Here is a 26,917-nt window from a genome sequence, read left to right as displayed (position 1 = left end):
TTACAGAATCATGATTGGCTAATGCTTCATTAACACCTTCCCAATTCTGCTAAAGCATAATGTCCTATTGCAGAGGACGTTGAGAGTTTAAAATCTTGAATGTCCTTCCGCATTGTCACTTATAAAAGAGGAAATAAAACAAAGGGAAATTTGAATTTTAAATAAGCCTTCTAGGCTTTCCTTTAAGCTATTTTTTTTTTTGTCAGCGAATAAGGGATCATCTGTTCTTGACAATAACCGATTCAGAAGAGACCAAACAAGGGTTCAGTTCTATGGCATTTGATTGAGTAAACAGGCTGTTCCTTATTCTCAGCTGTTTTGTTTTTCCCAACACATTACCCACCTGATTTTCCAGGAGAGTGGTATTCATGGCGTTCATGATAGAGGCATTATGAGAGCTTCCTTGTTTAGATGAACCTTTAAGACAAGAACACACTGTTGAAAAACTGTCTGAATGTAGCAGTTACAGTAATAGTTAATATATCCTTATAATGCAAACATGAGAAGGGGCTGGAGGATACAAAGTCCAAGACTGCTTTGTTTCCCAGGTAGAACTACCAGCACCTCTAGAACTCACAAATGAACACCCAACTTGTTTGTTTAATCTGTACAAAACCAAAGTGGCTAACCAAAGTCTAGATGTTTACCCCTGTTTCCAGTCTTTATACTAAGCAGTTTCTATATTGGCTCCAGCATCATATTGAGCAGATAGATACCTATCGATCTTCTGATCTTACTAACAGCAAGTAAGCGAATAAGCCAATTTCTCAAAATATCAAACTACTTCTTTAATCAAGTTAAATAAGATTCCGATGGTTGTTTCCTAATGTTTAGGCGGATCTACTAGAACTGTTTGCATACTTGTGGCTATTCAATCTTCTTGATTAGGTCTCTGCTACATAACATCATAAAATGCTTAAAATGGTTGTCTGTGCCTTAACAAAAATGGGGCTGCTTGACACAAAAATGAAATAAACTGCACAACTTTACTCAGAATTGTTGGTGTGAAACTTAACTGGAAAACATGAAAATGTGATTTGGGTACGTACATAGAAAGAAAGGTCTGTGAATGAGAATAACATACCCAAAAGGCTGTTCAAGGCCTCAATCAGTGCTGCAGGATCATTTCTTGAGTCTTTGGGGAGAGTGAAGTTAAAGAAATCTGTCCCCTGAAACAGTGGGTTTGATCTGTAATACAGAGCCAAAGGGATCAGATGAGGCAATATAAAAATGATCAACCAAATATATTATTCTGTCTTCAAGGATTTTTCCATAGAGGTTAGGTGGGGTGGAAGTTTGTGTAATCCATCCTTCAACAGTAGGTTACAGTAGGTTGAGGGTTAAACAAACAGGTTTTCTACCTGACACCACATTTCAAGCGTCTGTAATTCATATTTCAGTGACAGCACCATAGCTTAAGAAACAAAAGTAGAGAAAACAATTCTGAGCCATTCCCACCAACTAATCTAGTTAATACTTGAACTACAACAAACAGGTTTCTATAAAAGCTGCTCATTGTTCACATACATTTATGCAACTCCAAGTGTCTTCAGGTTTGTTTAAAGTAAAATACAAAAAAAAAAAATATATATATATATAAGTTTTTTTTTAACTACTACTACTTTATACAAAATGTTACAAAACTAATTTATTACATCCTCCATTAAATTATTAAACAGCAACAAGTAGTATTATGATTTTAATGGAGACTAATATATTATGACTTTATTATTTATTATCTGTGTTAATCACACCTGTTTTATTTCATTTTATTATTCGTAACAATTGTCGCCATGTGTATTTAAGCATGCTTATGCACGAGTGTATGTCTGATCTATGTTCTATGCCGGCATGTAGATTGTGATGCTGTCTTGTCCAAGACAAATTTCCCTGCGGGACAATAAAGTATATCGTATCTTATCTTTTCTTATCTTATCTTATCTTATCTTATCTTAATAGTAGAATAAAAGAAAGAAAATAGCTATTCTAAAAAAATATTAATTCATTTTCAGCTTTTTGACTTCCCTTCCACCACAGGAGAATGTCTGGTGTTGTTACATTTCCATGATCACATGCACTAATCATCTCATGTGATGCTTCTATGGTAAGGTGTGTCCCTCCTTTGTGACTCACTCGTCCTCTGCTTACACTTTTTATCATGTGACACCAATAGAGTCACTAGAGACATTCCCTATGTTCAAGATGTTGACGTATGATGAAGCATAATAGAAGTTTTAAATACAAAAATAATAAATATGTGTTTTTTCTTCTGTACAGGTCAGATAATACATCACATACAATATGTACAGATGAATGGGAGTACCTTGTATTCCGTGAGGTTGACTTAGTTGACTTTAATGCAGCCGGGTCCACCAGGCGTGATCTGTTTTGACAGTTGCTGTCTGTGTTGCACATGAGGGTCTGCAGGAAAGGGAAGAAGCCTGCGCTGGGTAGGTTTCGGGGTCCCACAAAACCTGGAGCAGACATGACAAAGTTGTTGTTGTAGTGAGGTTGCTTGATAACGCCACCTCCATTATGACTTATTTCAAAATCCCATGAGACCATGTTCGTGATTATGTCAATTTGGCAAACAAAAGTATTTCACTGGAACTACTTGAAGTGGGTTACAGGTAAATTACAAGCCTAAATATGACATTCAAGTCAAGGTCATATCATTAACTATATATAGGGAGTGGGCAAATATCATAAACACTACTTAAACTGTTCAACAACAATGTTACCAAGAGGTTAAAAGGGAAACCCATGCACCAGAATACACTGAAACGTTGCATTTTTTATAGATGGTTTAACTTTGATGGATCAAATGTTTGTATGAATCGTCCCAATTTGTTATTCATTTCTGTTTGACGAGGTGTTGGCTTGTAGGGATATCTCTGACCACAAGATCAGGATCCTGAGCTCCTAATTTCCATTTGTCTATACGCCAATGAATAACTCCTATCATCTTTTGTCAGAAAAGAATCTCGGCTATTACTTAAATTCAGACCAAAGACACAGAGATATGAGGATTGAGTTACAGTCAAACCTCTAGACTGACTGCATGGTACAGTACCACTCTGCTATTTATTTTCAGAAACCAACTTGACACACCACAATTCTAAGAAAGAAAACAATAGCTTAGTAAACAGAGGTTGACTAAGCTAAGTAACATGGCATTCGTGGAAGACATTATGAAGCATTAAACAAAAAAATAACTTTGAAGAACTGAATTACATCAGAAATCAAGGGTCAAATACATTCAACAAAGGGAACAACTTTGTATCCATAAATTCAAAACGGACCAGCAAGAGGCGCAAATCTAATAATGGGAACTTTGTACTTTATTCAATCACAATTAAAAAAACAAGTCCTCGGAGGATGCAAATGTTATATTTTAGCACTTAACAGCATAAATACTGTTCAACAATAGTAAGTCACACATCACAAGGAATGATTTAAAAGCACTAAATAGTTCTGTGTGTTTGTAATTCGCAACACTATACTACCTGCTTCAAGGCTACTGCAGGTCATTCAGTTTGATCAGACACTGAAGATTGTTTTGTTGCCTATTTTGTGTGTTGATCAATGCAGAAAAAAGAACCCAATGAACAGCAATGAATAGGAAAGGAAAGGTCCTATTGTTCAGATCCAATGGACTGTTTCTACACACATCCCTGAAACCACAGAATCATATCTATAAAAAAAGAAAAGAATTCACAAACTAAAGTTGAAAGGTCAACTGGTTACCATTCATATCAGAATTAAGTAAGGTAGTCCTTGTTATATCAATAACTTTGTATGTAATGCACTTTATCACACTAGACAGGTGCATTATTAAATATCCTTGTGAGCTTATTTGCTTAAAAACAAGGCTTACTGGTAAGTGTAAGGCTAATGGTGTGTTTTTCCAAACCAACTTGTTGCATTTCCTGCCACTCCTTCTACAACCAAAGAGTCAACTCTCATTTGTTCTTCTAGACTGCGAAACAAAGGCAGAGATATGTATTTAACGCTCCCTCCTTAAGAACCTTTACCCGCATTTGTTGCAGATAAATCAATAAGTGTATTAAAAAAATAAAAGACGTTCAAACACTGTGTCAACAGGGCAGGGATTAAACTCTGATCTGAAGAACTATTCATTATTCAGTTGAATTTTCCATTTGTTTACCTTGATTGTGAAATTGGAATGTTCAAGTGTCGAGCTGCAATCTTTCAAGATGCCAAACAAAAATCCTGCAGTTCATGTCCAGTCATTTTGTGTTATGAAACATTTAGCCAATTATATCTGTCCGTTTGTTTTGCCAGATTTTCTTTTCAGATTTTGTTTCACTCTTTACGGAAAGAAAGTTTAAGTTTAAGATACCATCAGACTCAGTTAATGACCTGATTGAAATTTTTTCGAAGGCTACCAAGACATCTTTAATCTTACACATTGTAGTGCCAGGGCAGCTTATTCAGAGTTATTCTGCTTGCTTGCAGTTTATTTAGTTTGTACAGCTTCATCAATTTGCAATTGATTGCGTAATAGAAAGACTATTGAAATCTTGCCACGAACAAACAATGGACCTATAACAAAGCACCTCATTCTGTGCAGTTTCACACTTACATGTTTCTTTTATTACTGGAGGGAATTGATTCCGGGTCACACCAATGATGATGAAGATGACCAGAGGCCAGAGGATCAGTGTCAGGGACCATAGCTATAACACAAGATATCAGTTTATTAAAAGGGCATATATATATATATATATATATATATATATATATATATATATATATATATATATATATATATATATATATATATATATATATATATATATATATATATATATATATATACACATTTTGAATTTCCCATGGTTCAATATTAGTGAAATATGGAGGATCCCGTCGGTACAGGTGCTGTTATTATGTAATTAATTTATTAAATGCTTTATGCTCTATTGAAATACAAGTTGCCATTGCACTTTAATGTCACTCACTGGCTGTCTGATGACTGCCAGCCCATTCTTCCAGAGAAGAAGTTTCAGCTGCCGGAAGAAGGCCATCAGTAGAGGAGGCTAAAATCACAACAAAATATATGAGAATGATGCATTGCTATTATATATTGCATATATGTAGTTCAGATTGTAAATTCATTTTTTAAGCCATTATAACATTGAGAGATATTACATACATACACATTGGTTTTTTTTTTTATTAATTTTTTTACTGACATTAATTGTAGTGCACTAAAGATCGTAACCTTTGAAAGCTCATCACAAATCAACATAAAGATGCCTTTATTCTAGATTAAAATAATAAAAGAAACAGCCTAACATAACGTCACTAATAAACCATCCAGCCTACCTGGTGTCGTGTGTCCTCTTAATTGGTGAAATTATTTTGTTATCTGACTGTAACTCGCAGGCTTAGAAAGGACATGGCTTTCCATTAACAGGCGGTTAAAACGGAGTAAATCACAAACTAAACTAAAACAAAACCAAAAATGAATAACGCCGCAGTAACTGCAACAAAAAAAAAAAAAGGACAAATGATCCACAACCGTACAGGCTCTCTGTTCACTTGTTAACGTGATTATGGGAGTCGCAACACCTGAGCAAGAGGAGTTAAACATCTGTGAGGAAGGGCGTGTTCTCTGGCTGCAAACCTGCCCTGATCCAAACAAAGGAGTGGCACCGGGGGGGACTTCTACACAGCACCTGTTATAAATGGATGTGACCGGACTTCCCCTTTAAGTCACCTACTTAAGTGAACACATATTATATCCCAAAAAAAGTTTAGGTTATTCATTCTAATCGAGCACTTACATAGCACTGTAATGTTAGACAGTAAACCCAGCATGATCACATCCTACTCTATCTGGATGTGATACTAGTTGATCAGGATGACACTCAATAAAGACTCATTATAAGGTTTTTTTTTAAATAGTGATTTAGATTACCAATCATTTTAAAGGGTTATAAAACAGACATGTACAAATACATGTTTGTTATACAAGGGAGAGCCTTTAATTAAAAGGGGCAGGGCAAAACCAAGCATCATATTACACAATCAATTACCCGGGTATGTAAGATGTTGTTGGGGAGGTACTCAAAAATCACCTAATGATATCACATGGGGGTTCCACAGAAAAAGTGAAAACAATGCAGATTTATCCAATGAACATTGAATGAAATTCAAGTTGTACCAACATAAAGTAGGAATGTTACACGCAAAAGTATATGATATGAAGAGTAAAGATATAAAACAAAATCTATATCTTAATTGATACATTTACATAAAACTAGAGGCAAGGGACCAAGAAACAAAAGTATGACTTGGCTAAAGCGAGTAATTTTCTCCCTCACTCTTCCACACATATTGTGGGTGAGGGCAGATCTACATAATTACCACTGTTGACACAGACAATGCTGAATGACATGACATTTTCCATTTACAATAGAGGCTGGACTTCCTGACAAAGCATGAGCTTTCACCGACAAGAAGTGCGAGTCTGTAAACTCCTTTCTTTTCTTTTTTTTTGCTATAACCTCTCCCAGTAAGGTTAAGTATATATATTATTTATATCATCAAACACTTAGGCCAAACAATGGACGCTTTAAAGGTTGGACTAAACAGCAGCATAGATGACATATGACACTGTTGTATTGTTAAGCATCAGTGAGAATTCTATTATCAAGGTTGTACTTCTGGTTTTCTGTCTTGATAAAAACATGAGTGAAAAAAGTGTGGGAGCTGCGGGTAAGCATAAAGTCCCACAGGGGACATTATTAAGACTATAATAGCTGAGCCGGGAAGAGATTTCCAACATGGCTCAGAAAAGGTTTCCCGGTATTCAGGATTACATTCAGGACTAGAGGAGGACACAAAAAACGACTACCTTGTATTACGCTCACCCCTATTACACACATTTAGCAAACAAAGACACACCGAGTGACATCAGAAATCTCTGCTGCTGTTCTCAAGGAATACATCTTAAATGTTAAATTCGGGATCGAAATTATATAAAATGTCCATGTAAACTGCCTCAAGAGCACTTTTATGTTGTACTTGACCTCTTTTAAGATACTGTTTAGTGAGTTAGATGTTCAAAAACACTCCCATTACTTGGAATTATAAATTTGAGGGCATGGACTATTATTTTTAAAACATTCTCTTTGGTGATACAGAGATTCTGAGTAAGTAAATTAAACAAACATGACTAAAACCTTCCACTGAAATGAAGTTCCCATATAAATTCTAAACTTCAGATGTTGAATTAATCTGTTAAGATTAAGAGATATAGAGATGCAAAAATAAAGTACAGCAAAATAACTGTTTTCATTTTCACAAATTAGTTTTCTTCCATATTTAAACTTTTCTGCTAAAACCATTTTATTCAACATCAAAAATACACAACTACTGTACAAAGCAAATCCTGAGAGGATGACCCTTGCCAGACAGATTTTAATCAAAATGTGGGCATCATCAGGAACGCAAAAAAATAGTGTGTTGTAACAGAACAGCTTCATGGCTGGCTAGTGTTGACGAGACACAGTGGCTCCTTCGTGGCATCTCAAATATTTTCAGTGGTAGCATCATTAGCAGTGACACTATTATTGTCAGTAACACATAGAAAAATAATTGATATTGTTATTTATGATGATAATGTTCCAACGTAATCGAAGGAAACTATTGATAATACTGGCACTGCCTAAAAATATAAACATTAAAGGGAGGAGCGTCATTTCACACAAACACTGACATACGATGGAAGCACAAGCATAATGAACCTCTTTTTTAACGAAATGTAAGCTGGGAATTGTTAGCTTCTTTCTGGTTCTGTATTTTAAAAGGTACTCTGTGGTGTTTTTAGTTTTTTTTTACCCCTAGTGGCACTGTTGATTAGTGTTTTAGTGAACAGATCCCCTTGTTGTTTGTATCTGGTGCAAAGGCACAAGGGTACATATGCAAGTGCTCCAGAGTAAGGTGATGCAATACACTTATGCTTATTTACTGATCAACAGTCAGTGGCAATAACTGGCTAAGAAACTAAGTAACATGCTTCAAAAAGAAAGTGAAAAAGAGTGCAAGCAAACATGAATAAAAATATTAAAGGGTTCAAAGTACTTAAAACATGAGCTATGCAAATGTTTTCTGCGGATGGAAAAGCATTCACGAGTCATTTAGACCTAACAGTTACACAAGTACACTTAGAAACAGAAAGAACACAGGAAAGAAAGGAAAAATACTATGGTCACAATCTCTGAATATTCCTTCATACTTATGTGGTGTTATCTTTGCAAAACCAAGTTGTTATTTTAAAAAAAACAAAAAAGTTAAAAGGTGCTAAATTCCAAATTCGGAGCAAATCTATGATTGAGGGATTGCCTCCACACATCTATCAACAAGGCGACAACTGAGCCAGCAGCTAGAAGGTGACGGTGCTAACAGCAGGAACTGTGCAGACAACAGCAACAGTGCTGACAGAAACAACAGGGGTAACCGGAGGGTGGGGCTGTTGACGCCGTGGGTCCAGGTGGTGTTATCGGTGGTAACCACTGTATGAGTGCGGCGCAGATCGGTGGCAATGCACTCAACAGCAGGCACACTGGTTCACATGCACTAACATGCACGTAAGGGCCGAACCGGCTACATAAATAAAGCACAGAGAAGCTTGGAATAAATTTACTTCATTCTCTGCTAAGAGCACCATTACTCCACCATATCTTTACAATAACAAATTGTTGTTTGCTGCTATATAGTGCTCTGAATTTGAGATTTAGCATTTCTATCTTTGAATCTCCAAATAATGTTGAAATGAGAATGCTGCCATACAACATTTTTGCTTATGTCATTAAAATACACTTTCTCACCAGTGATGCTGGTAATAAATATCAGGCATTTTGTAAAATACCAGGGTGTCATGAAAGATTCACATTTAACTTACATCCAAAAATATTTGCAGATTTACTTGTTGAGCATTACAGTAATACATGTTTGGCAGCCCAGTCTTTCCCTTTTGAGCATAAGGTTCAGTCACAGTGGTCACTTCCGACCTGATTGCACAACTCTGAAACTTAAAAAATAAAAAATACACCATATAACAGTTAAAATATGTTGTATATTCCATACAAATATATGTCACTTTTAACACTGCTTTTGGCACTTGCGTGTGTCAGAAAAAAGATTGGTCACATCAAAAAACTATTTTCCAGTGTGTGGGCTGTTCGCATTCTTTTTCAGTGTCCCCACAGAAACGATTGTATGTAGCTTTGGGGTCAAAACCCAAGATCTCCCTCTCTTCATGGATCCGGAAAGAGAAGGTGGACACTGATGTTCCTATGAAGAATCTGAAAAAATAAATAAGTGCACAAATGAAAACAATAGCAAACGGTGATTAAAATGATGTGTACCTTGGAAAATGACATGAGCATGACACAGCATGTGTTTACTGAATGTCACGGAGCAGCATTTTTTCCATAGGCAGGTATGATGATGACTAGGGTGCGAGTTATTTGGTGTTTAACAATTTGAGTTTTAAAATAGGCCATGGGGTAAAATGCAATAACTGGTATAACCGCTCAATGATAACTTAAAATAAAATCTGCATTAACACATAGACTTCCAGTGCCTCAAATCTACACATTTAAATGATTATGCAATACCTTCAGAAAAACGATTTCATATTGAGGCCTATTTTTACCGGGGTTTTTTTTTTATGAACATACACGCAATACTCCAAAATGATAAAGCAACGCATGTCTAAAGCCGCATTAGTAACATCAGCTTGCCAACATGCTCACAAAGACAATGCTAACCTGGTCACTATCTTAGTTTAGTGTGTTAGCATGCTAACATGTGCTAATTAGCGTCAAACAGGAAGTACAGCTGTGGCTGCTGAGTGTCATTAGTTTTGCAGGTATCTGGTCATAAACAAAAGTACTAGACTAATGTATTTGATCTGACGATTGTTATAGATGAGTCTGGAGTTCAGTGAACAGCGGCTAACTTTTTTTCGAAGGTTGAATTATTTTATGATACCAGTTAGCTGATTAATAAACTGTTGTGCTATTCATCATGTATTAAATACATGTGAAAAATCTTGAAAACTAATTTACCTTGCATGGGCACATATCCACTGGTCAATGATGGCCACCCCTCCATCTTTAAAGAGCTCCAGGTCCTCTCTGGACGGCTCAAACCGCACCATTTCCGGCAACAACCTTTTCAGCTCCCTTAATTCTACAAAATGACATACATTAAACAGAATTATAAAAGTGTTTATAGCAACTATGGTTGTATTGTATATGCTACTAATACTTACTTAAATTATTTCTACTACTTCTTATTACAGTATTATTATTATCATTGTAATATAAAAAACAAATCCTTTGTTATTGTGTCAATGTTTGTAAAGGTTTTTTTTTTACATTCAAATGTACAAGAAATTGTAAAATGTCTCTGAATGTGGCGTTATGTCAGTACCTTCCTCATCTGCATCTGTCGCAACAAACACATTGTCGAGTTTATGCTTCTTCATCAAGCTGCGCATTTTTTTCACTGCCCCCTTTAGGCTTGGTACATCCTCTCTGTGGCCCCAGATGAAGTCTTTCCTGCGCAGGTGGACCCCCAGATATGAACCACCTTTAGCTGAGCCTAGCTTGGCCTGAGGAGAAAATAAAGACACAACACACCTGTGTATTTCCTGCTTAAGATTTCAGAATTAGATGATCTCAATGTCAATCTAGAAAATGGAAAGTCAAGAAAATCAGACGCAAACAGCACACACAGATAAACAAACAGGTATTGAGAAGTAAGGGGTGTGATTGACTGATCTGATTTAGTGACATTATTGGCATAAGAAATTAGAACAATATTCAAATGCGTATGAGCCAGGTCTTAAATGACGCCCTGAAATGGTGAATACTGAATAATAATTTACTATACTTTTTCCACAGTCTCAATTCCAACTGTACAATCACATAATCGTGCCACACTCAGATAGACTGACTCACTTTCAAGCGAGTCCAATCCTCATTGTAAACGGTTTGGTCTCTGTCATCTGTAGAGTTCAGGTACTTTTCTCTGAAGTCATCTCCTATAAGTCTCAGGTGCTTGGCAAAAACCATGCTGCGGCGGGTCTACATCAAACACAGACAATTGCAGAGACTCCCACCATCAGGTTATGGAAAAAATATTTAAGCAAACATATGCCAACATTACTAAACAGATATGATATTAGCCTGAATTAATTGACTTACATCCCAGTAATCCTTCCCAGCATAGTGATCATGGAGAAGTGTCTCTGCTCGGTCAAGCATTACTGATCTGCAAAATAGCACAGTAGAAAAATGTTAATCCATGACAGTGTCATGAAGATCGAAGAGAAGTTAGATAAGATAAGATAAGATAAGATAAGATAATCCTTTATTAGTCCCGCAGCGGGGAAATTTGCAGGCTTACAGCAGCATAGAGTAAAGTGCACACAAGAGACATAGTAAAGAAAGACAAGATAAAAATAAAAAAATGAAAAATAAAAAATAGTATTATAAATAAGCAATAAAAACAGTAGAAAAACACAATAACTGAAATATAATATTTACAGACAGAAAAAAACTATTTTAACTACTATTGCACAGTGTTCTTATTGTCATGTGTCAAGTTCAAGCTGTAAGCAATACTGCACTTAGATAACAATGAAGTCAGATCATATTTCTGCTATTTACAAAGAGAAGAATAGAAGGCTCTGCTGTCTTTTTGAGGAGGTATGCTTTGGCTGTTTCAGCAAGAGACTGATAGACAGTCAAGTTTATGTTATATTGTCATCTTGGTAGTTTGTTAACTTACACAGTCAATTAGCTACACCTGTAGTGTTATAATTTAAGACAAAAAAGGGAATAAGGTTAATGATAATCATCAAGCTCAATAGAACTGAATTCTACCACAGAACAAAAAAAAGGAATACCCGCAGGCAAATTTTATCAGACATTGGTGCTCGACAAAATGTCAATACACTGTGCATGTATGTGTAAATGTTATATGCATTTTATATCAGCATGTTGCTCTGTAGACTCACGTCCCTGTGATGTTTTTCTGAAGAACTGGGGCCATGATGGAGGCATGGCCTTGGGCTGATATACACGTTACGTTTCGAGCTCTCGTCTCCTCGTAGCCCCAAAACCAGCCCCTTGGAAACACAACAAGATAAATGCAGACAGTTGGTGATGGATGGAGGGGAGAAAGATGTGCGAGAAAGAAGGTAGAGATGGATATCATTAAAACAAAAATACTGTGAATGTGATCCGTCTCTGTCTGAGGAGGGTCGAATAAATCTCTTTTGTGTAGGAACAAATAAAAAATAAAAAAGCCTCTTCTAAAGGAGGGTTGGAAAGACAAATGATTAGTTGTCATCACAACTAGGATGGTTTAAGATTGTAGCCAAGTTATTACAACTCGTCCAAACAGGATAAAAAAAATCTCTCTGGTCTCTGGTGTCAAACTCAAAAAAATATTTGATGAGTTCTGCACGCTTAGTTTTTACTGTGCTATAAGAATGTTACAAATTATTTAGCATTTCTACTGAAAACAAGAAGAAATTGTGTTAGACAGAGTTTATCTTTTCATACTCTGTGTTTTAAATTGTGGGCTTTGGTGCATTGTGTTGCTTTACCTGTAGTAACCCTGTTTATCTTTGGAGTACATCAACTTGTCAATGCATGGCCGCTCATCAACTTTTTCCTCCCATTTCCCGTCAGTCCATCCCTCAGCGTAGTTTTGCAGTACCAGAACATGGTCTATGAATGGGCCTCCGTTTTCTAGATCCAAGGGAGGAACCAAACGGAGCACTCTGTTTTAACAACTGATTAAAAGGTGGCTGTGCATTGTAAAAAAACAAAACAATCAGTATTTATTAAAGAGTTATAAATTATAGTATAAGAAGCTTCAAAAATACTCAATTATTTGGAAAATATATGCAAATACTGAGGTTTCAAATGTAACTCTAGTCTGTATCACCGAGATGAAAAGCTCACCTGCGATGAATTCCTCATACTCAACGACAGGAACATTGGCCTGCAGGCTAGTGAGGCTGAAGAACTCCCCCCACGGGACGCGAATCTGGTGGACGTTGGCGCTCTGCCAGTGGTAGAGACGACCCCACGGGGGCAGCACCAATACCCAGTCATCCCCCTCCTTCCTCAAAGTCTTCACCAGGGAGGCCATGCGGATATAGACATCTCTCCGCAGATTGAAACCCTCCGGGGGGTTCACGTCATACAGAAGGTACCTGAGATAACAAAAGAGGACATGAGATCGTCTGGAAAAGTTTCAGATGGATACAAAGCAGCATCAAGCTCTCTTGTCAGCAAACACAAAAGTGAAAGCTATGACACCTACCAGAGTCAGTTATAAAGCAACCTTGATCCAATTGAAAATGTGTCATGATAAGATAATCATCTGTAAAACAAAAGTAGGGCTATATTTTTCATGGCCGACACCTTTCAAATTATTGTTACTAAAGAACCTTCAGAAAGCCATAATTTAAAGCTTTTAAGACATCTATTCCTTCTATCTTATGGTTTAAATATATAAGCAATATGCGGTTTGAATAACCTAGTCTTAACCAGGCAGTTCACATCCTGTGCCAACATTTAAGAGGTTGTGTATTAATGGACCTAGATCATTTATACTGTCTGACAGGAAATCTAACATATTCTAATGATTCCACATACACAATAATTCAATTCAGTTTATTTTGTATAGCCCAGAATCACAAATTACAAATTTGCCTCAGCAGGCTTTACAATCTGTACACATGCGACATCCTCTGTCCCAGGACCCTCACATCGGCACAGGAAAAACTCCCCTAAAAAACCCCTTTAACAGAGAGAAACCTATGGGAGAGCAGCAGAATGCAATAGATGTCACGTGTACAGAATGAACAGCATAACAGAGATACAACACATTCAATGTATATGACATAAATTATTCATATAATCAGAGTAGTAAGCAGAGTAACAAAGGAAAAAATGAAGACTACTTACAGTACCAGTCAAAAGTTTGGACACACCTTCTCATTCAATGGTTTTTCTTTATTTATTTTTTTCTACATTGTTGATTAATATTGAAGACATCCAAACTATGAAGGAACACATATGGAATTATGTGGTAAACAAACAAATGCTCAACAAACCAGAATATGTTTTATATTTTAGATTCTTCAAAGTAGTTGAATGAGAAGGTGTGTCCAAACTTTTGACTGGTACTGTATAATAACAGCAGCAATTATTATAGTCGAATTAAAATTATGAAATGGGGAATAGTAATATAATGCAAAGACATAATATACAGAGATGTCAAAAAGGAGAGTAAAGCGTCATTATTACATTTATATGTTGTTGTAAATGGTTAAAGCAATGTCGTTTTGTTAATTATGTGTTCTCATTTGCTCTGTTTCATTTTGTTTGTTAATTATGTGTTCTCATTTGCTCTGTTTCATTTATTTTTTGTTAATTATGTGTTCTAATTTGCTCTGTTTCATTTTTTTGTTAATTATGTTATCATTTGCTGTTTCATTTTGTTTGTTAATTATGTGTTCTCATTTGCTGTTTCATTTTGTTTTGTTAATTATGTGTTCTCATTTGCTGTTTCATTTTGTTTTGTTAATTATGTGTTCTAATTTGCTCGGTTTATTTTTTTTGTTAATTATGTGTTCTCATTTGCTGTTTCATTTTTTTTGTTAATTATGTGTTCTAATTTGCTCGGTTTCATTTTTTTTGTTAATTATGTGTTCTCATTTGCTCTGTTTCATTTTTTTTGTTAATTATGTGTTCTCATTTGCTCTGTTTCATTTTTTTTTGTTAATTATGTGTTCTCATTTGCTGTTTCATTTTTTTTTGTTAATTATGTGTTCTCATTTGCTCTGTTTCATTTTTTTTGTTAATTATGTGTTCTAATTTGCTCTGTTTCATTTTTTTTGTTAATTATGTGTTCTCATTTGCTCTGTTTCATTTATTTTTTGTTAATTATGTGTTATAATTTGCTCTGTTTCATTTTGTTTGTTAATTATGTGTTCTAATTTGCTCTGTTTCAATTTTTTTTTGTTAATTATGTGTTCTCATTTGCTCTGTTTCATTTTTTTTTTGTTAATTATGTTCTAATTTGTCTGTTCTAATTTTCTTTTTATTTTTTTTGTTAATTAGGTGTTAACTTATTTTATTTTTTTTGGAAAAACATGCATGGTGCAAATTCTTGCCAGAAAAAAATGTTAAATGTTGTTAACACAGGTTTTAAGGCGCTTCTTAATGCCCCCACTCACACGCCGAACGTCATTACGTCACAGTTGCGTCATGCATGTCGTTTTAAGAGAGGGTTCCACTGGGCTCATTTAAATGACGTATTTATGAATGGAGTCAGGTACCGTCCACGCAGGCTGCAGGGGGGGCTTATCAACACAAGTGGTCGAGCCTGGCAAACGGGATTAAGAAAGTGAAGACATGCAGCCTTAACAGGATGAGTGTTTCATTTAAAGCTGTACACATAAAGCAGACCCCCCCCCCCCCCTGTTAGCATACAGTCATGTTGCTAACAGTGATGACATGTGGAGACTCACCGTAGATCCCTGGCTGCTGCAGCGATAGGTGCAGTAGCCGTGTGGCCGGCACTGAACACATTCTCGGCGTTCACTGCTTCAAATGCTGCAAAGGCGAGGAAAACGGACAAATAAAAAGCAGTAAACGAGTCGGTTGAAGCAATGCATACAGCTGGTAGATGCGCTGCTCTGTGCGCCATATTTCCTCAGAGCCACGCACTTCCGGGAGGGTGAAAGAGCGTCTGTACAGTTGCCGAGCAACCAGAAGGGACATGAATGATTTTTTAAGAAATGTAAAATCCAAAATGTATTATAGTCAATGACAAATAACCCAGCTAGATATTCACCAGTTTATTAGACTAAATTAAAATTGAGTTATTGAAAATTACAACATATTACTATTACAATCTTTTTACAGACAGCATTATGACATGTCACAGTAGAATAAGCACAGATGAAAGTAATACAATGAATGATGGATGAATGTTATTTAGCAGCTTTGGTTTTGGGGTCCTGCTATGTGCATGATGGTTAACCGTCGTCACATGGGACCACATGAACACAAAACAGTCCAAGCTTCGCAGAAACATCTACAATGATCCCATGTGACCTGAATTTCAAACGCAAACTCGATTCAGATTCTGTCGTTCTGCATGTTGAGGTACAAGTCTGCTCCTTAGCCTTCAGTGAAAACACATCACTAGATGTTGTCCTGGTCATATGTCACTCCCAGCTGTCTTCTGGCCTCATCTATAACTTCTGCTATCAGGCTGGAGTGAGCCCACGGCATCCCTGGACTCTCCTTCAGTCCTGGAGGAGAACAAGCAATCACAAATAAGAGACCACAAGAGACAATCCAAGTTAAATATCTCTGGGGTTCACTGGTAAGTTCACTGGTCAAATTATGCACTTGAGTGTGCATTTACATTGGATCTTAGTTAATAAATAAAACTGATCAATCAAAATCAGATCAGATCAATTGTAACTACTAAAGCTGTTCTATTTTTATGCCTGAAAGCTTCTTACCTTTCAGCAGACATTGGCGCACCTCCTCAGCTTCATACCGTAGACCTGTGCTGTTGGTGAAGTTTAGTGGCATGCCAGCCTCTGGGAGGGGGAACTGCATCTCCTTCCCATTCACTTCCAAGGTTGTGGGGCACCACATGTGGTTAGGTACCTGGTGTTGAAATCAATGTCATTCATACAAACTTACTTTGTTTGCTAGTGTAGAGTCTGTATTTTCATTGTGGAACATTTAATACAGACAATTGGCCAAAGCAATGAGCTTTTTCTTTTGACTGGTTAGTGTTTACATCACATAAATGAAGTATTTTTGCTTTAAAGTTGATTAAGCTATTCAGCCTATATATAACACTAGTATTTCATTGAGTCTTCCATGTTTTTACATGTTGATCAAGTATTTATGATGTATTAAATGTACAAGTCTCAGTTAAATCCTATTAACAATCCAACCAACTACACAATACTATACTTTACTTAGATTAAACAGTTTAGGTGGGAAATTTCAATAGATAGACGGAGCCACAATTAATACTTTTTTTTTTAACAAAGACAAACTAGCCTCTACATGGGCTGAAAAAACTCTTTAGAACAAAACTGGACTACAAAAATAGAGATTTCCCTATTCCTGCTCACAAATTGTGTGCCAACAAATGTTAAGTTTGGCTGTGGTTCCACATATTTTTAACAATTAGCCTACTGTTAACATAAACAGCTAATATTAGTATATTCAAATTGTGTGTTAACTGTGTTACTCGGTCATGTGCGAACATGTTTCTACTTTTCTTGCCGCCATTACCTTAATGGTGCCTTTGGTCCCAGTGATAACCGCATCACAGGTCAGTGCCATGGTGATAGAACAAGTGCAAACGGCCAGTCTGTTTCCTGAGAACTTTAGGACCAATACTGCTGTTCCATCAACACCTGGACAAAAGATGTAGTGAGATCTTTTAGAAATGTTTACATAAAACAACCTCCAGATTCTATATAAGATTAGGTACCAGGGTTATTGTGAAGAATTTAGTTTGTCATTCACTAAAAAAAATTGCTTGGAAAATTGACTTCCTTGAGATAATTACCTGTGTCTATGCAATGCCCTGTGGCTTGGATGGACTCGGGCCTCTCGCCATTAAAAACCATGAATATAAACTGCAGACAGTAGATGCCCAGGTCCAGCAGTGCCCCCCCTCCCTGCTTCCTCTCAGCCAAGCGAGGGATGTGGGTGAGTTGAGCCCCCAGATCAGCCCTCACCATCTGAACATCACCCACTTCATCCTGGCCTAGCAGTCTCCTCACTTCTCGGGATACAGGAAAGAAACGTGTCCAAACTGCCTAAACAGAGAAATGGAATGGTTCAAAAAGGTAAATGTAATTTTGGATAAAAAAAAAAAATATATATATATTTAGTCACCTCCATGAGAAAGACACTGTTGTCTTCAGCTGTAGTGATGAGTTCCTGCACTTCCCTTGAATTCATGGCAAGAGGCTTCTCAATCAGCACATTCTTTCTGGACTTCATGAAGAGCTTGCCAGTAGCCAGGTGGTGAGGATGGATGGTCCCGATGTACACCACATCTAGAGAGAAGGGGAAAGAGAGAGTATTATTGTTTAGAAACTTTATTTATCCAAGTAGGGAATGTATATAATGTAGAATCCACTACTAGTATCGGAGCTGGTTGAGATTCAATGAATGGCCTAAACACACTTGAGCTGAGCTGAATTTGTTGATTATATTTAGACCAAACATTATGCGATACGGTGACAGAAGAACCCACCGATGTCTTGATCTTTTGCCAACTCATCATAACTTCCATAGGCTCGAGGGATATTGTGCTTTTTGGCAAATTCTTTGGCATGCTGCAGGTCCCTCGCTGCGACAGCCACTATCTGAGGGTGAACAAACAGTATGAATGACATGTACATGAATGCTGCATTAATAAAACTAAAAGCATATTTAGAGTAATATAAATGAAAATGTGAGCTGAAATGATGATTGAAATGGTGGAGCGACCATAGTTGAACACTTGAGTAAAGCGAATAAGCTGGAAAGGTTTCACTTATGACCCAGTACAGGTGTGTACTCCACGCTCATGCTCATAACAATATACTGGGTGTGTTGCCACATAACAATGTTTAATTGCTAATGAGCCTCAACACATTTCCTCTTCTTTGTAAACTGTCAGAAAGCAGAAACCTGTTCAGAAGTATGCAGAGGTCACTTGCAGAGAGAAACTGACTGCTATGTTACGTCACGTTATTAAAGATGAAGTGCTTTGTTCATATGCATGGTCACGTGGTGGCAGAGCTGGGACACACTTTGAAGTTTGGGAACAGTTGTTGATATTTCTACGTCTTTACATGTTTTATTAATTCATTTACAATATTTAAAGGCTAAGCCATTGATATACTAAGAGTATGTATTTCCTCTGTGACGTAACGTACTCACATTTACAACTTTATGCAACATGCAGCGTGTAACTCCCATGTAACATAAGCTGAAATAAACTTATTTTAAAAATGTTACCTCGTGGTGTTCGGGATTCAGAGTCCGTAAAGCAACAGAGAAGTCATGACTAATGTGTCCTGCACTGCATATTCCCCAGCGGGTTGCCATTGCACGTCGGCCAGCAGTGATAAACAACCTGAGTAATAGCTCCTGCACTAGGGAACGCCTCCACAGCATCTAGTATGCTCCACACTGGATACACACAGCACGGGCTTTACACAGTATATTGATATGTAGATATGAAGCATGTATAAATAAAAAAAAAAAAAAAACCTATACGTCATCTATCAAAAGTTGGGACATGAGTGTTTGTTTGGTTGAAAACAGAGCAGTTCTTATGTTTCAGCAAAAGTTACCCAGCATGCACTATGCGAGAAGCAGAGAACCCATCGCAGCACCACATAATACAGTTACATAAGTATGCAAATGCAAACTCATATACAGTACCAGTCAAAAGTTTGGACACACCTTCTCATTCAATGTTTTTAAAAAAAATGTCTACATTGTAGATTAATATTGAAGACATCCACACTATGAAGGAACACATATGGAATTATGTGGTAAACAAACAAATGCTCAACAAACCAGAATATGTTTTATATTTTAGATTCTTCAAAGTAGTTGAATGAGAAGGTGTGTCCACACTTTTGACTGGTACTGTATGTTCTTAGTCAATGCTTCAAAAAAAAAAAGACAACCCTTTAGACATAATTATCTAATCCCAATGAAGAGGTAACATGAAGACATTGGGTATATAATATTATGCCGACATACAGAGATCTGAGTGAGAGATATGTTTGAGAGAAAGAAAGGACAAGTTTTAAATCTTACCAAGTTGATGTGGCGTTAGGTCAGCTCACTGAAGACGTTTTCATACTTTATCAGTTCCTTTTCAGTAGAAGTGGTTTCAATAACTGGATTTCACTGAACCCTAGTGGGTGAGCTGTAAAACTGCAGAAATTCCAACACAAATGACTTATGCAAAGACCCGACTGTTGCTCAACACTGTAGCCTATGTGGTACACAAACTATTCAATGGATTTTGTGGATGTGAAAAATTAAAACACATAAGATGCTACATTTTATCATGAAAATATTCATAAAAATGCTTACAGACTAACAGCAAGGGAAAGACTCCTTTCTTACAGTGGAAAAAAAAAGGGACAAGACATTTTGGGGAAAGATTTATTGTGCAATCACACAGGTTTAAAACTTATAAAGACCAGTTTAATGAACAATGTTCTGTATTTTTGATAAAACCAATTAAAAAAACGGTATAAATTGACACGAAAGATGGTAAGAGATATGTCAATTATTTTAAGAAAAAAATAGAAATTAAAAAAAGATTAATTTAAAAAGAAACATGCAAAATTTGTTGTATTTCTTATATGAAGTCTATGTATTGAATAGACTTCATTTTTCCCTGAATATAATTGGCAAATGACAGCTAAACCCGTCTAATATTCCTCTCCTTCCTCATCCTCTTCAAAAGAGTCGATCCCAACCTCTTCATAATCCTTCTCCAGGGCAGCCATATCTTCTCTGGCCTCTGAGAACTCTCCCTCCTCCATGCCCTCCCCAACATACCAGTGGACAAAGGCCCTCTTGGCGTACATGAGGTCAAACTTGTGGTCGAGACGGGCCCAGGCCTCAGCGATGGCTGTGGTGTTGCTCAGCATGCACACGGCCCTCTGCACCTTGGCCAGGTCTCCTCCAGGAACCACCGTTGGAGGCTGATAGTTGATGCCCACCTTGAAGCCTGTTGGGCACCAGTCCACGAACTGGATGGTGCGTTTGGTCTTGATGGCAGCGATGGCGGAGTTGACATCTTTGGGCATTACATCCCCACGATACAGCAGACAGCAGGCCATGTATTTACCGTGACGAGGATCACACTTCACCATCTGATTGGCTGGCTCAAAGCAGGCGTTTGTGATCTCAGCAACAGACAGCTGCTCATGGTAGGCTTTCTCTGCAGAGATGACTGGAGCATAGGTGGCCAGAGGGAAGTGGATACGAGGGTAAGGCACCAAGTTGGTCTGGAACTCTGTCAGGTCGACATTCAGGGCTCCGTCAAAGCGAAGAGAGGCTGTGATTGAAGACACGATCTGGCTGATGAGCCTGTTCAGGTTGGTGTATGATGGGCGGTCGATGTCGAGGTTCCTGCGGCAGATGTCGTAGATGGCCTCGTTGTCCACCATGAAGGCACAGTCGGAGTGCTCCAGGGTGGTGTGGGTGGTCAGGATGGAGTTGTAAGGTTCCACTACGGCTGTGGAGACCTGGGGGGCCGGGTAAATGGCAAACTCCAGCTTCGACTTTTTGCCAAAGTCAACAGAGAGTCTCTCCATCAGCAGGGAGGTGAAACCTGAGCCAGTGCCTCCACCAAAGGAGTGGAAGACCAGGAAACCTTGAAGACCTGTGCACTGATCAGCCTAGAGATACAGAGAAACAATTACAAAGACTGGAATAGACAGTCATAAGAAGCAAAGCATTGTTTTACAGTGACGTGAGTGATCATAAAGGAAAATAAAATCAATATTTTTTGATTGTCACAAACTGCTGTGTTGCAAAAACAGGGCTCACACAACAACAAAACAACTTTTCATTTTTGTGGCATTGGCCAGTTTACTGACACAATATCTAGCAACAGTTTAGATATTTTTATGACCGTTTCAAAATATGAGTCAAGCCATTGAGAATAAACGTAAAAGGGTTGTCTGTCCCCACTTTACTAAGCACCTTGCATCGTTGCAGTATGAGCTTACTTTTTACAACATGGCAAAGAAAAAATAGTATAGAGTCAGATCTGAGTGCAAGTCTGTGTGCAGTTGTTATGATCTGACTGTTTTTAGTGAATATGATCTAACAACTGTATAGAGCCCTGTTAGAGGGTAAAGCCAGTGTGAATAAAAAAATAAAACCTGAAAACTACAGCTCAAGTTCCTTACCAGTTTGCGGATTCTGTCCAGGACAGAGTCAATGATCTCTTTGCCGATGGTGTAGTGTCCACGGGCGTAGTTGTTGGCTGCATCTTCCTTGCCTGAGATCAGCTGTTCCGGGTGAAACAGTTGACGGTACGTTCCTGTGCGCACCTCATCTGGGAAATTCAGAGACAATATATATATTGGTATGGGTATATATCGTTTCACAGATTCACTAAATTTCCCTAGTTTGGTTAGAGATATGAAAAGTTAAAATAAGTAAAACACAACTTCATCCGAAACACAAAGTTCGATATAACCTCTGTGCTGTGTTGGCTATCAACAACTGGAGGGACAATATTATTGAAGAATGATGGATGAATAAAGCTGTGCCACCAACATATAACATCAAAACCATACCTACCGATGACAGTTGGTTCCAGGTCAACAAAGATCGCTCTGGGGACGTACTTCCCAGCCCCGGTGTCACTGAAGAAGGTAGTGAAGGAGTCGTCGTGGCCTCCCACAGGTTTGCGGTCGGGCATCTGGCCGTCCGGCTGGATGCCGTGCTCCAGACAGTAGAGCTCCCAGCAGGTGTTCCCCATCTGGACACCAGCCTGGCCCACGTGGACAGAGATGCATTCACGCTGGAAGAGACAATGAGGAAAAGTTGAAAAAGGGAGGGAGAAAACGAGAGAGAGGAAATAAATAGGAGGGAAGTTAGCTTTGTTGTCCTTTTCCAGTGAGCAAAGAGCTTTAAACCTTGTGAAGAATGTTGATATTTGCTCTGCAGAATATTATGAATGGCAAATACTATCATAATCAAATGTTACACATTAATGCTATACAGTTGCAGCAATTCAAATGAGTCATTTAGAAAGTCAGCCACTAGGTGGAAGCAAAGAGATATGTGGGGGAGAGAAAGTTGAAGGTGAAAGAACGAGGAAATCAGATTTGCTGCAGCTGTCACCGGGTTTCATGTGACTGTGGGCAAGGCTCACGAGTTGAAATGGGGGTTGAGTTCATAGAACAACTGACGCTTACATTCCTACTAGGAAGCTGCATGAATGTAGCATTAATCTAAACTAATTTCACTGTAAAAACTAAAAAAATCTCGAAAGTTCGTTCAATTTCTGTAGAAACAACAAATTAACTTGGAATTTTGGGATTTTACCTTACCATTTATACAATAGTAGCTATTGTATATTTGCTAGCAATGTTGCAAGTCAATGAGACTGACTGCTTTAAGGCAATACTGGATCAATGTGATGGAATATATTGATTTATCATGGGCTTATTTTGCTGGGTTGGCCAGAAAAAAAGGCAATGCTGTCTGGTTAGTATATTCCTCCGAGAGTTTTCAAGCAATTTGCCAAACTCACATGATGAAAATAGGTTAAGAAAAATTGTATCCATATCATGCACCCTTAATGGGTAATACGTTTTTGTTAGAAATAGTCACAGATGCTCATCAGAAGTTACAGATGCCCAGGTTGCTGGAAATTGCTGCTAAAATTAAAAAATGTTTAAATTAACAATATGAACCTAAGAAAATTAAGCAAATCTGTGCATTCAAAAAGATGGAAGTAGGCATTGTGAAACCTTCCTATTACCTTATTCCACTCCATACAACAGTGACAACGTTTGACATACTCTTTAACTCCACCTTGCTTCAAGTCAAGCTGCTATTTTCAGCCTTTCCCCAACTTTCCCCTTCTCAATGATCAGACAGAGAAGTGAAGGTGCTGCTGGGTGGGGGCTGGGGGACTATTTTTAGAATCTGTGAAATGTCAATAAATCCATGTTAATCACCAAGGATTTTGTATTCAATACTTGGGGACCCTCCCCACACTGGGCCAGGGTTTCCAGGTTAGCAGAGCTCCGTGCAGCAGCTATTTTAGGTTCCTAACACTAACCTGACACCTAGCAGCAAGGGCTAACTGTTTCAGTAAACACTGACTGGAAGTCCTCAAAATAATGGCCACTGCCAGGTTGAATTTTACACCTAATCTGCCCAAAGTTTGCTGCAATGTGAAAACAAATTCTATCATTTTAAAGTTTAAAAGTATGAATGTAAAGGCTACATATTTATTCCTGGAAAAACTATGTCATTTCAATGCTGGGATAGTTTTTTTCAGCAGTGCACACATAATAAGTAACAGTAAATGATTGAAGACAAAGAAGTCTTAAGCTTCTCCTGCCCCTAAAACCGGTCAGGGTGTGTCTGCATAAGACTTAAACATGGGCATGTCTGAGTCTACTGGGACTTCAGATTCCAGTTTTGTTGAAGACTTAAACTAACAAACTAAATACAATGCATAGATAAAGAGAGCGCGAGAGAAAGACAAAAAGTCAACTGGTTAGAAAAAAAAGAGAGATCAATTTGGTAAAAGCTTCTTCAGGTCAGCAGACATGACACAGATATCCTTAAATACCGTATCGCCACAGCATGACCTGCCTCTATAGCAGAAAAATAGACAAAATGTACCATAAACACAAGGTGAGGATGGATAATGATTTAATGGAATCTTGTCCAGACTCAAACTGGCTTTAATTTAGTTTAGTATGATACGTATGACACCATGCCTCAAGAGCAAAACCAAACATATTAATTCAGTCTCTGTGCTTCTTTCCATTTTGTATGTTTACATGTTGTTTGAATGTTGATGTTCTGACATCTACATGAAGGATTGACATTATATCTGGAGTGGATGGCACTTTGATGGAGGTGACCCACAATGATTTTGGAGACTGTAACCATTTGTGTAGCACCATCATCATCAGCCAGAAATGTTCCATCCACAGATCAGTGTCAACTTTGGACCCAACAGATGAACTGGCATGAATCTATTCATCTATTTATTGTGGATATGTCATACTGTTGTGATGATCCTATGACTTCTCTTCTGTTGCCACTCCAAGGCCAAAATACCCGCTTTAATATGAGTCATAAACTGTGATTAAAGCGTGATGTGCTGGAGAAGAGCGTGGCAAAAAACTGGGAACCTGTTCATGCTCAGATGTGTTCCATATCCTCTTCTGCCTTGCATCAAATCTGTAAACTGTTAGCTAATGCCCAACAATGTTTCTGTTGATATTAATGATGAAGAATGAACACTATTGATTCTGATTAAAATAGATAACCCATCAGGCTTTCCTGTGGTGATGCCCCAGTGTTACTCAATCGTAGTGGACCATCCCAAAAAGTCCTCAATGACTAAATATTCAACATCTGTCACCACCCAGGTCTCTGGTGTTTTAACTGGAAAAAAGGTCAGGCAATACAAGACTAGAACCACCATTGAACGCAATGGCAACCGCTGGCTGTCATGACATTTGCTGAGCACGTTCATGCTCCAACAGGTAATGACGTGTTCTGATGCGTCATTCTGAAATGAACTTTTGTCCTTCATGCATGGATAATGGCAATCATAATAGAAAAACCCCTTCCACAATGAGTGGGACAGCCATGTGAATTCACTTGAGATCTATTCATATTACAATGTTAACCCTTACTTTAGGCTTACATTGTTTTTTGGGTCACTGATCAGGTTAAATAACTATAGCTTCATACCATGCATAGTGTAGCTCTTAGGTGTAGTTCAAAGATTCAAATTGATATAAAAAAATAAAATAAAAACAGTTATAGGAACTGAATATCATGGATCAGGAATATTTGATTAGGGCGGGTAGTGTATTCAGTACACAATGATACCATTACGTCTTTATAATCAGTAATGACAATGCTAACAAGCCATGTTTATACTACGCTGTGCAAACAGAACACACAGTTCCACTGTGCATGCTAGTTTAATTCCTGACACAGGCATTAGACAACCACGGTGTATGTCAAAAACTTTTTTACAATCAATCTCACCAGTATCATCCCAATCACAGAGACTGTGATATTATTTCTGTTTCATTTGTCACATAGTTTTGTGTCACATAGTGTCTTCGGAGGCATCTTTCTAATTGTTGTTAAAGTTTAAGAAGCCCAACCCCACAGTTACAACTAAACCATATCTGCTTTTGAATTGGGAGGGAAAAGATTGTTTCCTGCCCTGCAGAAAAAACAGTCTCAATCTGAGCAGACTTGTTGATGGAGGCATTATGAGACACACCTTAATTCCTCACTGACGCTTTTGTGTATAGATCACACACCTCGCCCAGAAACATCCATTATAATGTAAAATGCTGTTTGAGAGAATCTCTTTCACCTAACTTGAAAAATACTGAGCTATTGATAAAAATAAAAAAAAAGGTTATATATACCATCTCTGTTTAATGTATTTGTCTCTCCTGATGTGTTGGAAATGCAGACCTGTCATCATCAGCTGCTGATCCAGGCCAGCAGCCAGCTCAGCTTTACTGTCGGTCTATTTCTGACACGAGTACTGCTACAAGAGGAGACAGAGGGAGCAGTTCCGAGTTCCTACATCTCACCTTCAATCTGTCACATTTTACAAAGCACATTTAAATGCTGAAGATTCACTGGCACACTATGGCACAATGAAACCACTGAAGATTATTATTATTATTATTTATTTTTTAAATAATAAAAAAGGTAAACAAACACAACTTTTGGAGTAGAAATTCCTCTCAAGCCAAAAAACTGAAAAACACCCTTACCATTGTAGCTTCTTAGCAGGATGTCCTTGGACAGAAAGGCGTGCAGCTGGCTTTATGTTTTATGTTTTATGTGTGGCTTCTCACAGCGGCCGTCAATGTGGTCCGAGTGAGTGAGTAATGCCAGGTGGACGAGGAGCTGCGGCGCTGCGTTCAACTGCAAACCACTCCCACCTGTCTGTTTGACGAGGACGCGCACCAAGAGCGCACAGGCCACTCCATGTAATGCAAGAGTGTGTTCTTATAGAAATTATGAAAATACTGAGG

General features: G+C 37.8%; 4 protein-coding genes across 4 annotated transcripts in view; all 4 read right to left on the bottom strand.

Moving 5' to 3' along the window:
- abca12 (ATP-binding cassette, sub-family A (ABC1), member 12) overlaps positions 1 to 5,610 on the bottom strand; it is a 62,456-nt gene extending 56,846 nt beyond the window's left edge. Inside the window, 6 exon segments of the mRNA XM_054615935.1 lie at positions 344 to 417; positions 1,085 to 1,188; positions 2,324 to 2,474; positions 4,607 to 4,700; positions 4,986 to 5,063; positions 5,353 to 5,610. Coding sequence (XP_054471910.1) covers positions 344 to 417; positions 1,085 to 1,188; positions 2,324 to 2,474; positions 4,607 to 4,700; positions 4,986 to 5,051 — 489 coding nt within the window. The 5' untranslated portion in view covers positions 5,052 to 5,063; positions 5,353 to 5,610.
- A 2,674-nt stretch (positions 5,611 to 8,284) lies between these two features.
- pofut2 (protein O-fucosyltransferase 2) lies at positions 8,285 to 15,778 on the bottom strand. The gene is made up of 9 exons (XM_054615455.1): positions 15,599 to 15,778; positions 13,020 to 13,273; positions 12,659 to 12,803; positions 12,065 to 12,175; positions 11,250 to 11,316; positions 11,004 to 11,129; positions 10,474 to 10,654; positions 10,107 to 10,230; positions 8,285 to 9,338 (listed from the first exon to the last, which is right to left on the bottom strand). The coding sequence occupies exons 1-9, from the start codon at positions 15,775 to 15,777 to the stop codon at positions 9,185 to 9,187; spliced, it is 1,341 nt and encodes a 446-aa protein (XP_054471430.1). The 5' UTR covers position 15,778; the 3' UTR covers positions 8,285 to 9,184.
- A 283-nt stretch (positions 15,779 to 16,061) lies between these two features.
- LOC129104831 (trans-1,2-dihydrobenzene-1,2-diol dehydrogenase-like) lies at positions 16,062 to 19,333 on the bottom strand. Its single transcript, XM_054615687.1, has 7 exons — positions 19,122 to 19,333; positions 18,373 to 18,484; positions 18,009 to 18,172; positions 17,677 to 17,929; positions 17,397 to 17,521; positions 16,604 to 16,754; positions 16,062 to 16,387 (listed from the first exon to the last, which is right to left on the bottom strand). Exons 1-7 carry the CDS (start codon positions 19,278 to 19,280, stop codon positions 16,278 to 16,280), a joined length of 1,074 nt encoding a protein of 357 aa, XP_054471662.1. The 5' UTR covers positions 19,281 to 19,333; the 3' UTR covers positions 16,062 to 16,277.
- A 1,083-nt stretch (positions 19,334 to 20,416) lies between these two features.
- LOC129104878 (tubulin alpha chain-like) lies at positions 20,417 to 26,745 on the bottom strand. The gene is made up of 4 exons (XM_054615740.1): positions 26,654 to 26,745; positions 22,449 to 22,671; positions 22,052 to 22,200; positions 20,417 to 21,535 (listed from the first exon to the last, which is right to left on the bottom strand). The coding sequence occupies exons 1-4, from the start codon at positions 26,654 to 26,656 to the stop codon at positions 20,561 to 20,563; spliced, it is 1,350 nt and encodes a 449-aa protein (XP_054471715.1). The 5' UTR covers positions 26,657 to 26,745; the 3' UTR covers positions 20,417 to 20,560.
- Between the last annotated feature and the right edge of the window lie 172 nt (positions 26,746 to 26,917).

Source organism: Anoplopoma fimbria, chromosome 16 (assembly GCF_027596085.1).
Source record: "Anoplopoma fimbria isolate UVic2021 breed Golden Eagle Sablefish chromosome 16, Afim_UVic_2022, whole genome shotgun sequence".
NCBI classification, from domain to species: Eukaryota; Metazoa; Chordata; class Actinopteri; order Perciformes; family Anoplopomatidae; genus Anoplopoma; species Anoplopoma fimbria.
The sequence above is the reverse complement of the archived record's forward strand: the minus strand, read 5'-3'. Positions and strand labels throughout refer to the sequence as shown.

Excerpts from the sequence above, each read along its gene's own strand:
- pofut2 (XM_054615455.1), bottom strand. The coding sequence starts at position 15,777 with ATGGCGCACAGAGCAGCGCATCTACCAGCTGTATGCATTGCTTCAACC. Across the intron at positions 13,274-15,598 it reads GCAGCAGCCAGGGATCTACG|GTACCTTCTGTATGACGTGA; the intron begins GTGAGTCTCCAC and ends TTGTTATCTCAG. Across the intron at positions 12,804-13,019 it reads GTATGAGGAATTCATCGCAG|AAAACGGAGGCCCATTCATA; the intron begins GTGAGCTTTTCA and ends CCTTGGATCTAG.
- LOC129104831 (XM_054615687.1), bottom strand. The coding sequence starts at position 19,280 with ATGCTGTGGAGGCGTTCCCTAGTGCAGGAGCTATTACTCAGGTTGTTT. Across the intron at positions 16,755-17,396 it reads GGACCAAAGGCACCATTAAG|GTACCTAACCACATGTGGTG; the intron begins GTAATGGCGGCA and ends TTTCAACACCAG. Across the intron at positions 16,388-16,603 it reads GCGCCAATGTCTGCTGAAAG|GACTGAAGGAGAGTCCAGGG; the intron begins GTAAGAAGCTTT and ends GTTCTCCTCCAG.
- LOC129104878 (XM_054615740.1), bottom strand. Across the intron at positions 22,201-22,448 it reads CCTGGAACCAACTGTCATCG|ATGAGGTGCGCACAGGAACG; the intron begins GTAGGTATGGTT and ends TGAATTTCCCAG. Across the intron at positions 21,536-22,051 it reads TGGACAGAATCCGCAAACTG|GCTGATCAGTGCACAGGTCT; the intron begins GTAAGGAACTTG and ends CTGTATCTCTAG.